The sequence below is a fragment of the Planococcus citri genome, chromosome 4 (assembly GCF_950023065.1).
Source record: "Planococcus citri chromosome 4, ihPlaCitr1.1, whole genome shotgun sequence".
NCBI lineage: Eukaryota > Metazoa > Arthropoda > Insecta > Hemiptera > Pseudococcidae > Planococcus > Planococcus citri.
Genome location: NC_088680.1, coordinates 952,785 through 971,451, shown reverse-complemented (window position 1 = coordinate 971,451; position 18,667 = coordinate 952,785). Strand labels below are relative to the sequence as shown.

Genomic DNA, 18,667 nt, shown 5'->3' with positions numbered 1-18,667 from the left:
CAGGTCATTTTGGAGGGAGGGGGAGGGAGGCAGTTAGTCAAAGGTAAAATTCTTCTCGTGTAAAATTCTCTTTCTATCAAACTCATTCTTTATAAAATCTTCTGCATGAAAATCAAAATAGATATTTCTAGGATCCATTTTTTTTGAAAAAATAGTAAAAGTATAAGTCGAGTGTTTGGAAATTCCAAACTAGAAACACAAAAATCAAGTTTGAGAAATAGTAAATTCAGACGTAGTGCTAAGAGGAGGAAGGTGAGGTCGCTGATTCTGGGTTTTCTATTCATCAACCCAATTTGAGCACTCTACAAAGAAATCTGCTTCAAAATTTAGAATATTTAATATCAAACCTAACAATTCTTGGGTTTTTGATTTCAGGTCTCGTATTCATTTTCAACCTTAGCCCCAAATTGGACCCAAAAAGGGGAATAGAGAATATTTTATGTGAGTAATTATATGGTTTCATGTGGAACCAATTTTATAGGGGAAGAACTTTTGTACGAGAAATTTCCATGGGAAGAATTTTATTGAAGAAATGTTTTGCACTGAAGGAACTTTTTCAAAAAAAAAAAAATTCTCAGTGTTCTATTAAACCTCTTTGTGCAACTCTGGAGCCTCTGGAGGTTTTTGGAAATTGGTATTTTCATAAAATTTCGCTCAACGAAGTTGGAAAGCTAAAATTCACTTTGTATCCTACTTTCAACATGCTCAGTCAGCTGGAGATGGTTTCAAACCAATCTGAATCCTTTGGCCACATATTGAAAAATCCTCATTTTCAAAATGTGTCGTAAAAAGTGCCCAAGACAGCTTCAGCATATTCATATAACGTAATTGCGGCTTTTTAGTGACCTACTTGACTAAGTAATTACACACCACTTTTCCAAAATCGACTTCAGCTAATTTGGGAAATATTTTTCCAGGAATGTCACGATTGATAATTCCAAAATTGATGGTTCCAAACCAGTAGAACGAGGTTTTGGAAAATTGATGTGTAATTGGTCAAGTGGGTCCCCTACATGCGCTGAACAAGTTTAAAGGTGCTCGAATTAATTTCTACAGATTTTATGATATTTTTTGGTCAACTAAAATTTCCAAAAAATTGTCAGAGGCTCGAAAACGACATGAAAGCTTCTCCAAATGACTCAAAATCAGCAAGTTAAAGTCAAGGTACAAAGTAAATTTTCTTTATTTGATAAAATTTTGTGAACATTTCAGCTTTTAAAAATCTGATGGTGGCTCTAAAATTGCTCAAAACGGTTTAAACTTGTATTGAATCAATTTAAGGGGTCTAAAATAGGACACATACCAAATTTTAGCGATCTAGATCAATTTGGGGAAATTTTTGCTTTTTGCATTTTTGGCCCAAAGAGCATAGCCGGTAAAATAGACGATTTCGCTTTGTCCTCTGATTTTGCAACCAACCAACGCAAGTTATTCCTTATGGCCTAAAACTCCAGTGATAAAATTTGCACACCGCCAAATCATCTTTAACCCCTTCAAAAGGGGTGAAATTGCAGTACCTTCGGCGAATTTTAAAACTTGTGATTTTTTTACTCATTTTTGTCAAAACCACTTTCTTTTTCAATTTGGAAAAATGCTCTAATTATTGGTGAAAAAAATCAAATATTTTCAAAATCAATTGAGAACTCCAAGGTGTAAATTTTTAACTGAAATTGTGAGATTAGAGATGATGACTTGACGATTTAAAATTTTCATCGCGAGGGTTTTGGACCATAAGGAACAATTTCCACTAGTTAGTTTCGAAATCCGAGGACAAGGCCAAACCGCCCATAGCCCATCTGCTATGATTTTTGACTCTCAAAAATTCACCAAAAATAAAAAAATACGTCTGAAATTTAGACTGGCGATGTACTTTTGCAAGCTCTTTCGATTTAGTTTCGTCTGGTTCAAAAAATTCCCCTCCCTTGTAAAGTATACATTTTAATAAAACATTCAGCAATTTGTTTGTCAAATTTTCAGGAAAATATGTCGCTATTGTCACTGTTAAGCATTCTTATGGAAAAGGCGAGAGCAGAAACTGTTTCAAATGAATACAGATCTATTACCAAAGCAATTAATTTTCCTCTTTTTTAATTTTTTTTTTTCAAATGTAAATATTCTTGTGGAAGAAATAAAGAACATACCGCTGTAAAAAAAATATAAATTGTCAACTAATCTAGCTAGAAGTTTAGGAAATCAGTACTTGAAGATGGTGCAAAAAAAATTACGATGTACCCGCAGTGAAAAACTGTGCGCAAATATTTAATAAATTACCTGAAGGCATTCGTCGAGCGACACCTTTAGAACGCATTAAAAATCCAAGAAACGTTGCGAAACAGCGCAATCAGGACGGAGACGACGACTTCGAAATACACGTAAAAAGTCGAACAAAAAATTCTTAAACAATTATTTGTAAATCACCGAAACAAAAGTAAATCTCGCACATAGTAAAATATAGCACGAGCGACGTTTAAACTTTTAAAAAAAAATCGCCAATTGTCGCATAAAAAAAAACAGGTAGAGGATCGCGATCGGATCGAGTTGAATATACCGGTAGGGTACGTACAAATATAAGAGAGAAACAAAACAATGAAGAAGAAAAAATGAAAACGTAAAAGAAGGCGATTAAGTACATATAACGCACAGGTAAGGTAGGTACCTGTACCTGTACCTATGTCTGTGTCTATTGGTTAACGCGCAAACGGTCCGCCGCTTACGTAACCTGTGCGCTGCCTCACACACCAAAAAATAAATAAAAAGAGAGAACCGCGAGACGCGAAAATGAAATAATTAATGAGAAAAGCGGTACTTGTCCGATATCGAGAACGCCGAAAAAGAAAAGTGACCAAATAGCTGAGAATTTTTTTACACGCGTACTAACTATTGCTATTACCATTACCAATTTACCATTAATACCTACCAAGTATACGAAGTTGTACTTGCTGCGTGCACCTCGCGTTCCTAACTCTAAGCTGAGTTACCATTGGCACGACGCGGACGCGACCAAAGCGAAATAATAGGAGAAAAAAAATTAAAATAACTACCATACCATTCGGTACATAATATCGAGTTTGATTACGTTATTAGTTAGGTATATTCCTTTTTATATTTACTCGACGACTTTCCAAGTTCTATCCTATTTGCTGGCGTTTATTTCTGTGCATTTTTCGTCGTTTATATTGCACCTGCGAAGTCGAATGTCACACTTCGTCGTTCGACTCTGGCAACGTCTCAAGTTAGCCTCAGGCCATGGTTTGGGGTGAGATGACGATTAGGGGAATGATTGTTTGATTGTACCACCACATGCACTTCTAACCTCGCCCTTACCTGATTACAAGCTGAGCATGTACCGATTTCAACTATTAATTAGGCCTATTCAGTTTTCAATCCTCTGAATTCCGATTTAAAAAAAATTGAATTACCTAGGTACCTACACTTTTGAAGTACCTTGGCAGATGCACATATTTTGAGAATATGGAGAAGAATGGTGTTTGTTTCATGCAATGAAAAAGGATTGAAATGGAACTCAGAATTACTCTCGTGAAAACATACTTACTATAGTGATGCAAGCAGAATTTATTTTTGGAAAACTCAGTTTTTGGTGGATACTGAATTATCGTATGTACCAGGACTATTGGGGTGACTCTTATTTAGAATTGTGGACATTATTTGCGAATTTTTCTGCTCCCACCTTCCAAAACTGTTTTTTTTTTTTAATAAGGAAAAAAATCCTGAATATTTTAGTAATCCAACCTCGAAGTTAAGACATACCAGAAACCCTCAAAGTTGAGAGGAAAAATGAAAAAATCCAATCTATGTAAAAAATTTTAATAAGTATTTCTGTCAGAATTCTCGTGAAAAATCACCCCTGAAGAAACATCCCCCACCCCCCCGCAAAAAATAGAAAAAATCAAAGATTTAAAAAAAATTGAGTAAAAACAAATTTTGAAATTTTTTCATTTCTAGTTTATGAATCTCTCGAAATAACCTCATTTTTAGGAACAAATTTCCCTCAAACTCAAACAATATCGATCCTGTTGTATAAGCATCCCAAAAGTTGCAAAAGACAAAATTTAAAAAAAGTCGAAGTCCGTAAATTTTTTTTAAACAATTCACTTATGTTCAAAATTTTTTTAAATAACTCCCTTTTCAAAAAAAATTTCCGTGTGTCTCTCAAAGTTGCCTCCTTTGTATACCTATAGCCTCCAAAATGGGTAAAATCAAAAATTTAAATAAATCAAACGTGTTAACATTTTTTGGTTTTTCAATTTTCATGTACCTTGGAATTCTATTCATAAGTACATACATTAGCTTTTCAAGAGAAATTTCGATTACTTCGCCCCATTCACTGTTAATAGTCACTTTGTATGGAGATCCCAAAGTTGAAAAAAATTTTAAAAGGGGGGGGGTTAAATCTCTTCCCCAACCCATTTCAACTCTTCATTTCAAACCTCATCCCGTCATCCCGTCCAGCTGGAGCTAAAGAGAAAATGCGGTAAAAAACTGTTTTAAAAATGGAGGAAATATTTTCCAATTAATTTTCGGGCATTTAGAGTCTCTCTTCAACTAACCTTTTTGGTTCATTCCAAAACCCTTAAAACTCAGAACTCAGAACCCAAACATTATTAAATATCATTAACTAAATTGGTGGGTACGTTTTGATAAATGTCTGGTAATTGGTGTCGTAAACTACTGGTAAATTTTGGCGAACATTACGTAACTTTTTAGTAAATTACTGGTACCTTTAGGTAAATTGCCATGTGATTGTTTTTCTGCAATTTTGGGTTACTTACAGGAAATTTTCTCGTTGATTACTGGCCATTTTCTTGTGAATTACAGGAAGTTTTCTGGTAAATTACTGGTAATTTTCTGGTAAATTACAGGGAGTTTTGGTAAATTACAGGTAATTTTCTGGTAAATTACAGGTAATTTTCTGGTAAATTACAGGTAATTTTCTGGTAAATTACAGGTAATTTTCTGGTAAATTACAGGTAATTTTCTGGTAAATTACAGGTAATTTTCTGGTAAATTACAGTAATTTTCTGGTAAATTACTGGTAATTTTCTGGTAACTTTCTGGTAAATTACTGGTAATGTGGTAATTTCCTGGTAAATTACTGGTAATTTCCTGGTAAATTTCTGGTAATTTTCTGGTAAATTACAGGAAGTCTTCTGGTAAATTACTGGTAATTTTCTGGCAATTTTCTGGTAATTTTCTTGTAGATTACTGGTAATTTTCTGGTAAATTACTGGTAATTTTCTGGTAAATTACTGGTAATTTTCTGGTAAATTACTGGTAATTTTCTGGTAAATTACTGGTAATTTTCTGGTAAATTACTGGTAATTTTCTGGTAAATTACCGGTAATTTTCTGGTAAATTACAGGAAGTTTTCTGGTAAATTACCAGTAAATTTCTGGTAAATTACAGGAAGTTTTCTGGTAAACCACTGGCAATTTTTTTGGTAAATCACTGGTAATTTTCTCGTTAATTACTTACTTACTGGTAATTTTCAGGTAAATTACAGATAACTTTGATTCAATAATTACCTGTAATTAAATTATCGGTAATCAAGTGTTTTTTTTTTGGTAAATTACTGGTAAATTTAAAGTATATTACTGGTAATTTTGAGAAAATTGAAAATGTTGCTAGTGTTTTGCTGACTTTTACTGATTTTACAGGGATTAGACAGTATAGACACCTTGTTCTCAACAAATGGTGATACAATTAATAAAATAACGAGCCGGATACCTTATCTATTATCGTAGTAGGTACATAAATTCAATTGACCCACAAATTAAATAATAGCTTGCTTTTTTTAATGCATTATGCAGATCAACACCACATCGCGGTTGAATATAGGTACGTGTACCACTGTATTTTATTGTACTCTGTAACCCCTTTTAAAAACGATTTAGATAGTGTTTTAAAAATTATCGAGATGTTTTATTGTATAAGAGTAATCGCAGCAAAGAGATACTTATTATGCTCATGAGCCCACCCAACACTGTAAAGTACTCTTATATATATGTATGTACTCGTATGTAGGTAATGTGCCTATCCGTGTAGGGTTGTTGAATGTACACTGGATTATTACGAGTAGGGTAGGTAACCCCACCACGAAAATTTCTTTGTCATCGTCGTGCAGAATGGCTTGAATTTTAAATTCGTAAAAATTTCGCTCCCATATCGCAGAATTGAATCAATCAGAAAAAGTTGACCATCACCTGCGACGAATTTTTTAAAAACAAAAGGCAGCCAGATAGATTTGACCGCGACACTCAGCACTGAAAGACATCGAGTCGAGTAAAGATAAGCTAGGAAGGAGTGTACCGTACAGTGTACATATTAAGTACTAGTTGTTGGAGGGCACGGTATGGTACATGCAGCCAATTTCATGAAATTACGTTTTATCGTACTCGTAGTCTATAATGGACATTACAATGATGAGGGGTTATAGCATCGTGAGCCTGGACGCGGACGCGACGGCAGCATTGGGCGAATACTCCAAGGTACTACCTAGCTGTACTACCTACCACCTACCAACGTCCACCTATATAACCTTTAATTTGAAAACTCGGGAGGCAGTACTATCATTATAGTACGAAATACTTATTCGAAAAGAAAAGAAAAGAAAAAAAAAGAAAAAAAAACTCTATCATCGGGTTTAAAAGTTGTCCCTTTTTCCGGAAAATGACGTGTTCGGTACGCTTAATTTCTAATTCGCGTGCTGCTTTAGATCCTTTTCGCAGCAACGTCCGTTAATTTAGTTACTTATCACGGATTCGCTATGAAAGATCGTTTATAAAAGTGTCATATTTCAAAAGTAAGTCGACATATATGAGCCTTTAAAAACTTCTCCTTGACCGCTTGATTTTATCAACGTTGCCCGTATAAATGACGACAAGAACGTTTCGTAATTATTCGCCGGATTTGAAAGTAAAAACAATGATCGTTGATTAACCTTTTTTCTTTTACGTTGGTTTTCAGGTTTGTTTTTCTCTCTCTCACTCTCTCTCTTTTCTTTTTTTGTTAACTTTGTCGAGGAGATTTGACAGAGTCTGCCTGAAAAGGCAACGAGGTAAAAAAAAAACGTGGTATAGATTTTCCAAATCCCCCCTCATCCCTCATCCTTCATTTTTCCCAACGTAGATTGAGTCCCAAATGTCGCTACCATCTCCAGCTAGATCATCCATTTCAATGATTTAGTAACAAAAAAAAAATCTGAGACCATTTTTTTCCTCACTCGACCCCTAATTTATGTTCTAGGGTGTGCGATAATCTACTCGTAAATGTGTACTTGTGTGTGGTATGTACTTGGCCACATTATCGGAAATGCTAATTTCACGCTAATTACACGGCACGTCGTGCACATATTGCTGCGGGGAAAAACACGTCTTGAGAAATGAAGAGTAGATACACATTCGTAATATGTACAATCGGGTATAAGTGATGCTCATGGGGGTGCGTAAAGCTGGAACTGGTAGTAGCCGGAAGCCATCGTCCCATCCACCCATATTGTTTGTTGTTTGTAGACTATCTCTACTTGTATTTGGGCGATATTAAAAACAAACGAGCAAATAATGAAAAGTTTACATTCGATTGGTAACACGCGACTTTTATAAACACCTCGAAGGATGCTGGTAAAAATTTACGCAACTTAATTGAAAAATATTCGTGCGTAATGAAAATCTTTCGCGACGTTTATACATAATTTAACAAATTCAGTTTGCCTTCGTTGCCTCGTCACTATACTTTGCTCGTTAGTAAACAGAAAAGATACACGCGTCACGTCACATGGTTTTATAAGAATATCTATACCTACCTAAATATGACTGGAAGGCTTAGGAGGCGAGGTCTCATATAATCATCCCTTATTTTAACCTTCTATTTTTTCTGTTTTTCTTTTTACGATAGGGATGCGTCGCTCAGGTATTGCGAAGAATTTTCCCTCTCCTCCACTAATCCACTATGCTAAAACATATGTAGATATTTATGTACCATGATCCCCCCCCCCCCATCTCAAAAAATCCTTCCTCAATATACGAGTTACCTATAAAAGCACCATACACTCAGATTTATGTACCTAACTCGTAGCTGCGTGGAATAAGTCGTATGTAAATTATGCCATAAAAAAGTAAAAAGTGTTGAATTGACCCCATACCTCTAGCAACGATGTTCGGACATTGGACGAAAGAGCAACACGAAACACACAACCAACGTAGGTACCAGGTAAGGGCCAAGGGGGGAAAAAGGTTCGAGTATAAAAATGGTAAATGGTAAGGCGACGGTAGCAGCGGCGCCGTCGTTCATGCTACATTTTTTTAAGCTCCCGCCAACAAGCTACCAATAAAATGACAAATTCGCTATAACAAGGGTTCCTAACCGAGTCCGAAAAATAAAAAAAATAAAAAAAACTAAAATCGGCGATATCAGATGTGTCGTCAGTTGCGTGAATGTATCCAATGAACACGCGTCAGCAGGAAGTATTCCGTGGTTATGTCGTCGGTTTTATATCAGCCGTCCTACAAAATTTACACGCGATTTTTTTTCTCGCACACGAGTCCGGAGTCGTTATTTTACCGCAGGTTACACTCGTATTTTGGCTTGTATCGTTCTCCACAGGATCGTTCCCTCTTCCCCAAAATCTCATGTTCAGGTCGTCAGCACTGTCAGCAGTATTGATGACCTAGTAGACCGGTTTTCAAAAACAAACGTCGACTTTGAAAATAGAATTTGGATTAAAAATGAGAATAAAATTTCATCAAAATTGACCTAGAGAACTGAAATTTGATGTGTGCTCTACTTTAAACCCATCAAATTGATTCGAAACGATTTCGAATCATTTCTGCACGTTTTTAAAAAATTGAAGTTTCCACAAAATTTTACCCAGCAACTAAGCTGAAATAATGCTAAAGTTCACTTCTAATGGTGAATATCGAGTTTATTTTTTCGATTCGAGTCTTTTAACGCCTCCACTGGACCTTAAAATGTCTTTTTGATTGTTTCAATCGATTAATTAACTTATTAGGTTCAATCACAGCTTGAATAAGGGTCATTCCATATCAACTCAACCAACGTTTTTGAGTCATCTCTTTCGATTTCATTTTTTTTTGCAATATATACCCATCCAGTAGGTAAGAACCCCGCAATCAGTTTGGTCTCAGCCCCCTCAGGTGGTGGGTGGGGGGGTTCCAATATTTTCACATTGTCTCGAGGTACTCAAACGCATCAGCCCATTCCTCCAAAACTATGATACTTTGATCAAAACTGATTTCACAGTTCGAAAGTGCATTGCATTTAGAACTTTTTAAGCATTTTGAAATTTTCAAAAGTTTAAAGTTGAACTTTCAAATTGAAAGTTCAAATTTCAAAATGGTGCTGCAAATGGGAGCTACCATTTAAAATTTTGAAAAAATTTTCATAGATGTACCTCTTGATACTTTTTCGAAATATTCAAGTTTTGAGATGGGATCTCTTGATAGAGGGGGAGCACCCCACCCCCAATTTTGGATGAAACTTTCGAAAGAAAATCTGGGGCATGTGATATATCGAATTCTATGTTTTCGGTGGCGTTAAACACGAATATGACGGCAGATTTTTGATTGGACCCGTCCACGGCCCCCAGCACCTCCCCCAAGGGGGTAACCCCCAAAAAAAGGATTGCATTCGCGTGACACATGAAATAGTATGTTTTTGATATCGCTGAACACAAATATAGCCATAGTTTTTTAAATCGACCTCACCCATGGCCCCCAGAACCTCCTCTAATAGGTAAAAGTCCAAAAAAATTGTTGGGGGCCATGGATGCGGTCCAATCAAAAAGCTGACGTCATATTCGTGTTCAGCGTCACCAAAAACATACTATTCCATGTGTCGCACGTACAAAACTCTTTTTTGAACTTTCACCCCCTTTGGGGAGGTGCTGGGGGCCATGGATGAGATCCTATCAAAGATCTGACGTCATATTCGTGTTCAGCGTCGCCAAAAACATAGAATTCGATATATCACATGCCCCAGATTTTCTTTCGAAAGTTTTACCCAAAATTGGGGGTGGGGGTGCTTCCCTTCCATCAAGAGATCCCATCTCGAAACTTACATATTTCGAAAAAACATCCAAAGGTACATCTATGGACATTTTTTCAAAATTTTAAATGGTAGCTCCCACTTACAGCGCCATTTTGAAATTTGAACTTTCAATTTGACAGTTCAATTTTCAACTTTTGAAAATTTCAAAATGCTTAAAAAGTTTTAGGTGCAATGCCCTTTCGAACTGTGAAGTCAGTTTTGATCAAAGTATCATAGTTTTGGAGGAATGGGTGGCCGAAGTTGAGTACCTCGAGACAATGTGAAAATGATGGAAGCCCCCCCCATTCACCCCTCAGGGGACTGGGACCAAACTAATTGCGGGGTTCTTATATACTGGATGGGTATATATTGTAAAAAAAATTGAGCGAAATTGAAAGACATGACTTTCAAAATCGCCTTTTTCTGGTTGAGTTTACATGGAATGACCCAAAACTGAATTGTTAGTTGAGATGAAAATCTTGAAAATTCCCCTCTGATGGTAAAGATTTTTCTGTCCTACCTTGTTCTCTCCACTTCCCTCCTCCCCCCCCCCTTAAGATGGAAACGTAGATAGACTTCGGTACGTCCATAAAGACTCGGATGACCTCAAGTCAAACAACATCGGTACTACGCTTATCTTGGAAGAAACACACAGCCGCAGAAAGAGAAGAGTGAAATGAAAATAATAAAAAACGCACGCTCTCGCCTATACAAAACCATCAATGACAAACCAAGGCAGAAAAATAAAAATTACAAACTGTATAACAGCCGTGACGACTCGCGTTAATGATGAGCGGTATGGATGGACCTTCTTTTATAATCCTTATTTGAAGAACCGATCCTAATTCAGAACAGTCATTCGTAGCACGTTCGTTACACTCTTAAAACATGATCGAGCGTTAGAGACTCTTATTTAATGGACTATTATTCATCGTCATCTCGTACTTGTATAATTTTTGTCGTATATGTACCTACGATATGTTTTCAAATCTCCGCCATTTGTCGTACGAGTTTTTTTTCTTCATTTTTTTGGCTTCGAACGCGACTGAATAGATAGGTCTGTCGACTGGAAAACAAACAGAATATTAGATATGCTTTGCGAGTTGATTCGATTCATTTTATTGGATGGCTGTATTGGAGGGGGGAGGAAGGGGGTGCTTGAGCATCGAGATGAGATTTCAAAAGTATGATCAAATGATGGTACAGTTGACTTTGAGTGGCAGATTTCTTAAAATCGTTCGTCGCGGTTGGATGTAAATTTTTTGAAAATACATGTGTTAAGAACAGGAAGAGGGGATTCTGTTCGTAGCTTTAAGGTTTGATAAATGTTACCAAACAGAATAATTTTTGTTGAAGTTTTGGTGGAGTGTTGCATTTTAAATTGGATTAATTTTGAAAATATTCCCCTTCCTCAGGGCAAAATTTGAACAGTTCAGATCTAGGTATACCAAAATAGCACCTATAATCTCATAAATAATCGTAAATGCATGTAAGTAGATGTACTAACTTCTCTGTGGCAATATGTACCTACAGTGGCTTGCGAGCTCTCGTACACTGGTAAGAGTATACAATACATACAGTATATAGCAAACATGCAACGCAAAAATCCATTATAAAATACTTTCCTGTAAATTTTAGGTTAAGTAGCCGCGTATAACAGATTAAAGGTTCGTATACTTAGGTTACGTTATACTACACCGACCGGTAGAAGAAAGGGTATGAGGGTAAAAAGAAAAGTAATCATAAGTTGTGACGTACGAGATAACAAAAGAGAACGGTTCGATTAGCTGCCTAAAGCTAATGAGTCACGCTAACCTGGAAGAAAACCACCCCAGTTGCCTGTCGTTTTCAAATTTTCCGAATTATGTTTTTCTTTTTGATAGCTGTAATAATTTACGTAGAAATTATGCAAATCGTATCCTTTAAAATAGATCAGATAAGCTAACAGCAAAGGTCAAACTTACTGACCATGTTGAATACATACGTATATACCCGGCTATGATTTTAATAATACATAAGCATAAAGCGCGTGTTCGTCCACGTCCGACGTCCGTTCCTCGTCGTTGCTCATGCAGCTCTCCACCAAAACGTCGTAAAACCGTAATCTATGCCAGATAAGTACAGCACTGATGACTGATTCGATGATAGTGGTTGTACAAATTTTCAATCCACCTTTGCTGTCCAATATTTACTATTACGAGTATGGTTCTTTTTACGAGTAAATCCGAGAAGGCTCTTAAAGCTGAGCGATAGAAAGCTCACAATTCAACTAATTTGGTCAACTTCTCATCTTCTTCAGTTATGGGGTTGAAAATTGAAAAAAATATGACGAAAACTCATAATCATGTGGGCAAAATTTCGGCTCCATTAATTGATGGCCCATTTTTTCCATATTCACGAGTAGAAATTTAATTTCTCTCTGTCAAACGAGAACAATAAAGATTGAAATCTTCAAAAGTCAAAAATTCACAAATTGAAACGTTTCTCAATCTCAAATGGGGCGTGTATGTATTATGTTGTTATTTAACTCTCTAATTACCTGCGAAGGTAGAAAAGTTGATTATTCGCCTTTTCATTGAGAGGGTGCATTGTGTGTAGTGAAATGAGATGTCCATTTACTTCTGTCTGATAAAAAGGATTGTCGTTCATCTCTCTCTGAGTACATAAGTAGTATCAGTATTAAAAAAAATCGAACCTAAAAAAGACCATTAAAGGTATAGCGAAGGTGAAAAGAAACCCAGTAAGAGAAGAACATAGGTAGAGGTACTATAGAAGAGAAGGTGGCTATGGCTATGGCTATGGCTATGGCTATGGCTAATATGTGTGTTTAAAGTCATTGGGTGCGAGCTTGCGCGTGCTCGCGAGTGCGGACCAAGACCAGCAAGCGACCGAGTCGGACGCGAAGAATTTAAAAGCATGAACTTACGTGATAAAAGCTATTAAAGGTTAAATGAATCAATGATAATGGAGAGTTGCCATAAAAGCTGCTAAAAAGCATCTTGATAACTGCGTAAGGCTGGTTAATACAGTTAACTTCAAGTACCAGCGAACCGCCTTTTGAAATTTAAAATTTTTGTTATGCTATTCGTCCTGTTCTCTATATACTACGAGTAGGTACATACAATTCACACTGCTGCAGTTATACAGCTCGTAATCGCCTTTAAAAATCAAGAATACTTTCAAACACGCTACCAATGTACACTATATGGTATACGTAATACTATAGGTAGCTGATTGCGAGTTGCTAAGCTGTATAGCCAATAGCCATAGGTAGTTAGGTACCTTCACTTGAGTCGCTCGAGCTCTTTTCAAAACTGAAGCGTGAAGGCTAGAGGTGGACTCGTATGAGTAAGTATAGACAGAGTACCTTCAATAAATGATTCAAAATAGGTAAAATAAAATTCGAAATGACACATTATAACTCGATTGAATAATGTGTCATTTCGAATTTTATTTTACCTATTTTGAACTTTGATACTTGATTATTTGCAAATGATTTTTTTTTAAATTCTTCGTGATATTCAATAAATGATGCTAGGAGATTTTCACTCGACTTTTTCTTTTACCACCATAGAGGGTCATTCCACGTCAATTGGACCAAGAAGTTGTAGGTGGGTTCGGCGATTTTTTTGAAATTTTTCCTGTGGAAACACCTTCCGAAGGGATGACCAATGGTGCAAATCGCAGCCCTGTAGCCCATTTTTAACGGCAGCCAGGGGGTGTCAACGTTTTCAGTGAACCTGAAATATCATCCATTTCAGCAGTGGATTACTCGATAACCGCGATACCTACCAAAATGGAACTTTTTCCCATAGTTAGGGGTTTTGAAAGGCTTTTTGGTGATATCATAAAAATCAGTATTGCCACTTTTTTTCGTACAAAAAATTAGCTCAAAAAGTTTCGAAACGTAGTTTTCATATCGTTCCGACTCTCAAAAATTCTTAAAAAAATATAATATCGACAACTTTTCATGCTGAACAACATATTGAAAAATTGAGATAGTAACATGTTGCAAAATTGATTTAAAAAAATTTAAAGTTTGCGAAAAAATTCGATTTTTTGATTTAAAACGTAAAAAAAAGTTTTGATAGGTGAAGTTGACCCATTTGTCCCCTATTTGTACGTATCTGTTGAAAAAGTTGAAAAAATCCTTTCACTCGATGAAATGAACTCCTCACAAAAAAAAATCAAAATTCGAAAACATTAAAAAAATTTAGATGAACGAATTTTTATTTTTTTGTTGTGACTGTAATTTTCAACAACTTTTTCATGAAATATACGTCAGAAGAGGTCAAAATAAGACAACTGAATAAATTTAAACTTTTTTTGATGTTTGATATTGAAAATTGAATTTTTTCGAATTTTGATTTTTTGTGGGGAGCTCATTTCATCGAGTGAAAGGGGTTTTTCAACTTTTTCAACAGCTCCGTAAAAATAGGGGTCAAATTGGTCAACTTCACCAATCAAAACTTTTTTTCATGTTTTAAATCAAAAAATCGCATTTTTTCGCAAACTTTAAATTTTTTTAAATCAACTTTGCGACAAGTTACCATCCCAATTTTTTAGTATGTTGTTCAGCATAAACAATTGTTCATAATATATTTTTTTCAGAATTTTTGAGAGTCGGAACAATATGAAAACTACGTTTTGAAACTTTTTGAGCTAATTTTTTGTACAAAAAAAAGTGGCAACACTGATTTTTATGATCTCACCAAAAAGCCTTTCAAAACCCCTAACTATGGGAAAAAGTTCCATTTTGGTAGGTATCGCGGTTATCGAGTAATCCACTGCTGAAATGGATTATATTTTTAGGTTCACTAAAAACGTTGACACCTCCTCGCTGCCGTTGAAAATGGGCTAGAGGACTGCGCGATTTGCGCCATTGGTCATCCCTTCGGAAGGTCTTTCCACAGGAAAAATTTCAAAAAAATCGCCGAACCCACCTACTTGGTCCAATTGACGTGGAATGACCCCAGAGTCAGATAGGTATGTTTTTGTTATGGTGGGGCAACCGAAAAGAAGGGTGGAGTAGTTTGTTTAATTTTTACGATAGTACAAAATATGTGCAAATATCATTTATTCAAACTTTTCAATTTTTGTAATCCTGAAGACGTGTGAGTAGGTACATTAATGTTTCAATTCAATTCGTCGATTAATTTACTGCTTTTGTGTGAAGATTTTGCCCTCCCCTCCCGCATCTTAAAATATGTATGGTTAAAATTATTCTCCCCGTCGCGTCGATCAGATTTTTCAAAATGAAAAGTGGAGATAATCGAACAATGAAAGTATCCCAAGTGTAAAGAATTATGAACCTGATCAGCTATCTGAAGAGCATAATAATACAAAAAAATCATCAGCCAAAATTACAAACGCTCCAGTGTATTTTTCGATTTTTGGCGAATTTTTGAAAATCAAATTGGGACCAAACATGGGGAAAATCAAACTACGAGTATAACTAAAATTGATTTAGAAAGTTGAAATTTGGTAATGTACCCTATTTTTGACCCTCCGAATTGATAAAAACGATTTCGAACGAGCAGTCTTGGGGCCTCCGCCTCCGGCAAATTTTTGGAAATTCCGCTTTAAAAATCAACGTTAAAATTTCAGCATCTCGAATGAAAAATTGAAAGTCTTATTGTGTTATTCAAAATCTTCCAAAAAATGGCAGAAATTGAGAACCACGCGTTTTTCAAATTTTTAATTACCTACTTATATGGTAGGTACCTACCTAAACTGAATTTGGAAAAATTGTGGTTAGTTGGCTTTTTTGAAAATCTGAAATTTCCTAAATATGACCGAAGGCTTCAAAATGGCTTTAAACCATCTTTAAATTAGCGTTGAACTGGTTTGATCAGATTTGAATTGATCTGATTAATTGCTCCCATGAATCACGTAGCTGTGCTTTTTCATCATTGTGGTAATTATAGTGCGTATCAAATTTGACGATATGATAGCAAACTATTTAATAAGTAAGAGTGAATATTAATTAAATATGTACCTATCAGATTTATAAAGATTAAGCCCGGCTGATTTGGATATAAATGTTCATCTTCGTACGTATGAACAGTCTAAACTGATTTTTAAAACTCTCGATTCAACTAACACGTATCACGCACGCGAATATAATCCTTTTTTTTAAAATCGTATAATTTTTACGTACCTATTTCATTCAATTTTACGCGATGCTGCGTCAAAATATTACATTATTCTTGCTTTTAGTACTAGGTTTTGGTAAGCAAACATTATACCTACCTACTCGATGAGAATAAAAATTAATTTATGGGCTCTTCTGCTATCCCTCAAATACTTAATAATAGTGTTATTCATTTCTATGCGCCGTGTTAAAAGTTAACATCATATTTACAGTTCACCATGTGACCAACAAATCCGAAAAAGTTAAACGACTTGAAAAAGAGCGATGTGCCAGAGAACAAAAACTTCTAAAAATGGCAATTCGTTTAGTCCATGGGTATGATGTCGACGCTTTTGAAAGAAAATTGAACGAAAAATTCCAACGTGAAATTAAAAGAATAGAAGAAGAGAAAAATGCACAAATCCAACAGATAGAAGAAAAATTCAAACAAAAAGATGAAAAACGCCAGCAACAGTACGACCAAAAAATGAAAGAAGTTTATGCTGGTAAATACGTACATATATAGTAACAACTTCATTGCTTTTCTTTTTTTTATGCAGACTTGACCGATGAATTGAGTTCAACACGTACATTTTTATAATTTTTCCTCCACTAGACTTAGGTTACGATGACCTGTCAGACAATGACTGAGCAAAGCGCGAACTGTTGGACGAGGCAAACCATGCGAGAAAACGTACATCAAGTCGCATTTGCACAAAAATGATGAATCGCGAATTTCGAAAATTTCCACGCAAACGGGAAACTTTTGATTTTTTGGATTTTTTAATTATGAAAAAATCTGGTCAAAAAACCACTCTTGAGGTGTCACTCCCAAAATTGGCTCAAATGTGGATTAAACTCGTTTAACAGGTCTAGTGTAATACAAAACTCGATTTTTAGCTGCCCAACTTCATTATTCACACCTTCTGGAGCAAATTGAAAATTCTGGAGAAATTGAAAATCGCGCTGGAGGCTCCAGAATAGCTGGAAATGTTGAAATTTGGGTTCGGGTAGTTAATAATAGTTTTGGGACTTATTTTGACCATTTTTACTGATCAAGCACGTACTTTTTTTTTTAAAAAAAGCATAAATCGCCAAAAACAGTCAATTTTGAATTTTCTAAACGTTCGCTAAAAATCGAAAAATGAACTTGCGCAGCTGAAAATTTGGTTTTGGAGGTTTTAGACTATGCTCTTTCCAAAAATCGCGTTCCCGTTCAAATCGGAGTGTGACACCTCAAGAGTTCCCTCGTAAGATAGTAATGGTTTCCATTAGGTAACCTTTCATTATACAGGAAAGGAATATCACTGCATGATTTATCTTTAGGTATTAAGAAATTGACTAGATCGGTGCTCCTCTGATTTGTATCTGAACAAATAAAGAAATCTAGAACTTCTCAGGGGGAAAATGATCGCATCTGATTAGATCTGATCAGACCACTTTAGACTATTGTGAATTGTGCTTAGATTGTATCTGAAAATTAACAGTTAGAATAACATCTGATCTATACTCGAGAAGTAGTGTTCGTCGGATTTAATGTTTCCTCGGACCGAGCTTACACCCATCTGGTTCTACCTGTATGCTTGCATATTTGTTGAGGAAAATAAATGATAAATTTTATTACTCAATTCAAATTGAGAACCTGCGCGAATCCTACAGGCTGAAGCAATTTTCACGAGCCAAATGAAACAAAACTCGATTTCTTGACTAAAAATCTCAGAAAAAAGCAAACGTAAAATACTCGTAATTCGACACCATTGCGTCGCTATCGCTATTTCAAGTAAACGTGTAACACAGGGGCTCACATGAAAGAACTATACTTTGAAAAATTTTCTTTTGAAGCGTTTAAACTGCATAGGAGGACAAAATGAGGGGTTGAGGGCGGCGGACGCGGGCTGTTGTTGGGTCTTTTAATGAACGCTCGGCAAATTATTCGAGTTTAATCACACCACCGCAACTTCTATATAAATTACGAAGCTATATACGAATTTTATTAGGGACATTACGCGCATCGCAGACCCAGACTCGTATATTTCGTATAGGACAAATATATACGCATATTTTACGCGGCGATTACACACGCAAATCGCATATAATACATCATACACTCGGTACGCGGAGCACCGAAAAAAAAAAAAAAATTAAAAGAAAGAAAATCGTAATAAGGGAAGAATGTTATAAGTAAACGTTAAACGTTTATGAAGAGGTTGTGCGTTAAAAACGGTTTCATTGATTTGTCGACTAAAGGGTCACGTGACTGTAACGCCTAAAGTGCTCTTCACTTTGAGTGCATGTCGTTCGCTTTTATACTGTTAGCAGTTTTTTAGTTATGCTTTCATTACTACTACGTAGGCTACCATAGTATTCCGCAGATTTGTAAGTTATAATATAGGTCTTAGGTCCCACTTAAAACATTTGCTTTCCAATTGCTCGCGCTCGCTCTTGGCTTGCGCAGCTTAGCTCAGCTCGCTG

General features: G+C 35.8%; 1 protein-coding gene and 1 long non-coding RNA gene across 2 annotated transcripts in view; one reads left to right on the top strand and one right to left on the bottom strand.

The window, feature by feature from the left end:
- LOC135843223 (uncharacterized) overlaps positions 1–2,740 on the bottom strand; it is a 111,234-nt gene extending 108,494 nt beyond the window's left edge. The window contains exon 1 of the mRNA XM_065361030.1: positions 2,272–2,740. Within this exon, the coding sequence (XP_065217102.1) occupies positions 2,272–2,308 (37 nt within the window). The 5' untranslated portion in view covers positions 2,309–2,740. The remainder of the gene's footprint in view (positions 1–2,271) is intronic.
- A 13,391-nt stretch (positions 2,741–16,131) lies between these two features.
- On the top strand, positions 16,132–17,864 carry LOC135844996 (uncharacterized). The gene is made up of 3 exons (XR_010558689.1): positions 16,132–16,293; positions 16,429–16,701; positions 16,812–17,864. It is a non-coding gene; the product is annotated as an uncharacterized LOC135844996 (long non-coding RNA).
- The last annotated feature ends 803 nt before the right edge of the window (positions 17,865–18,667 follow it).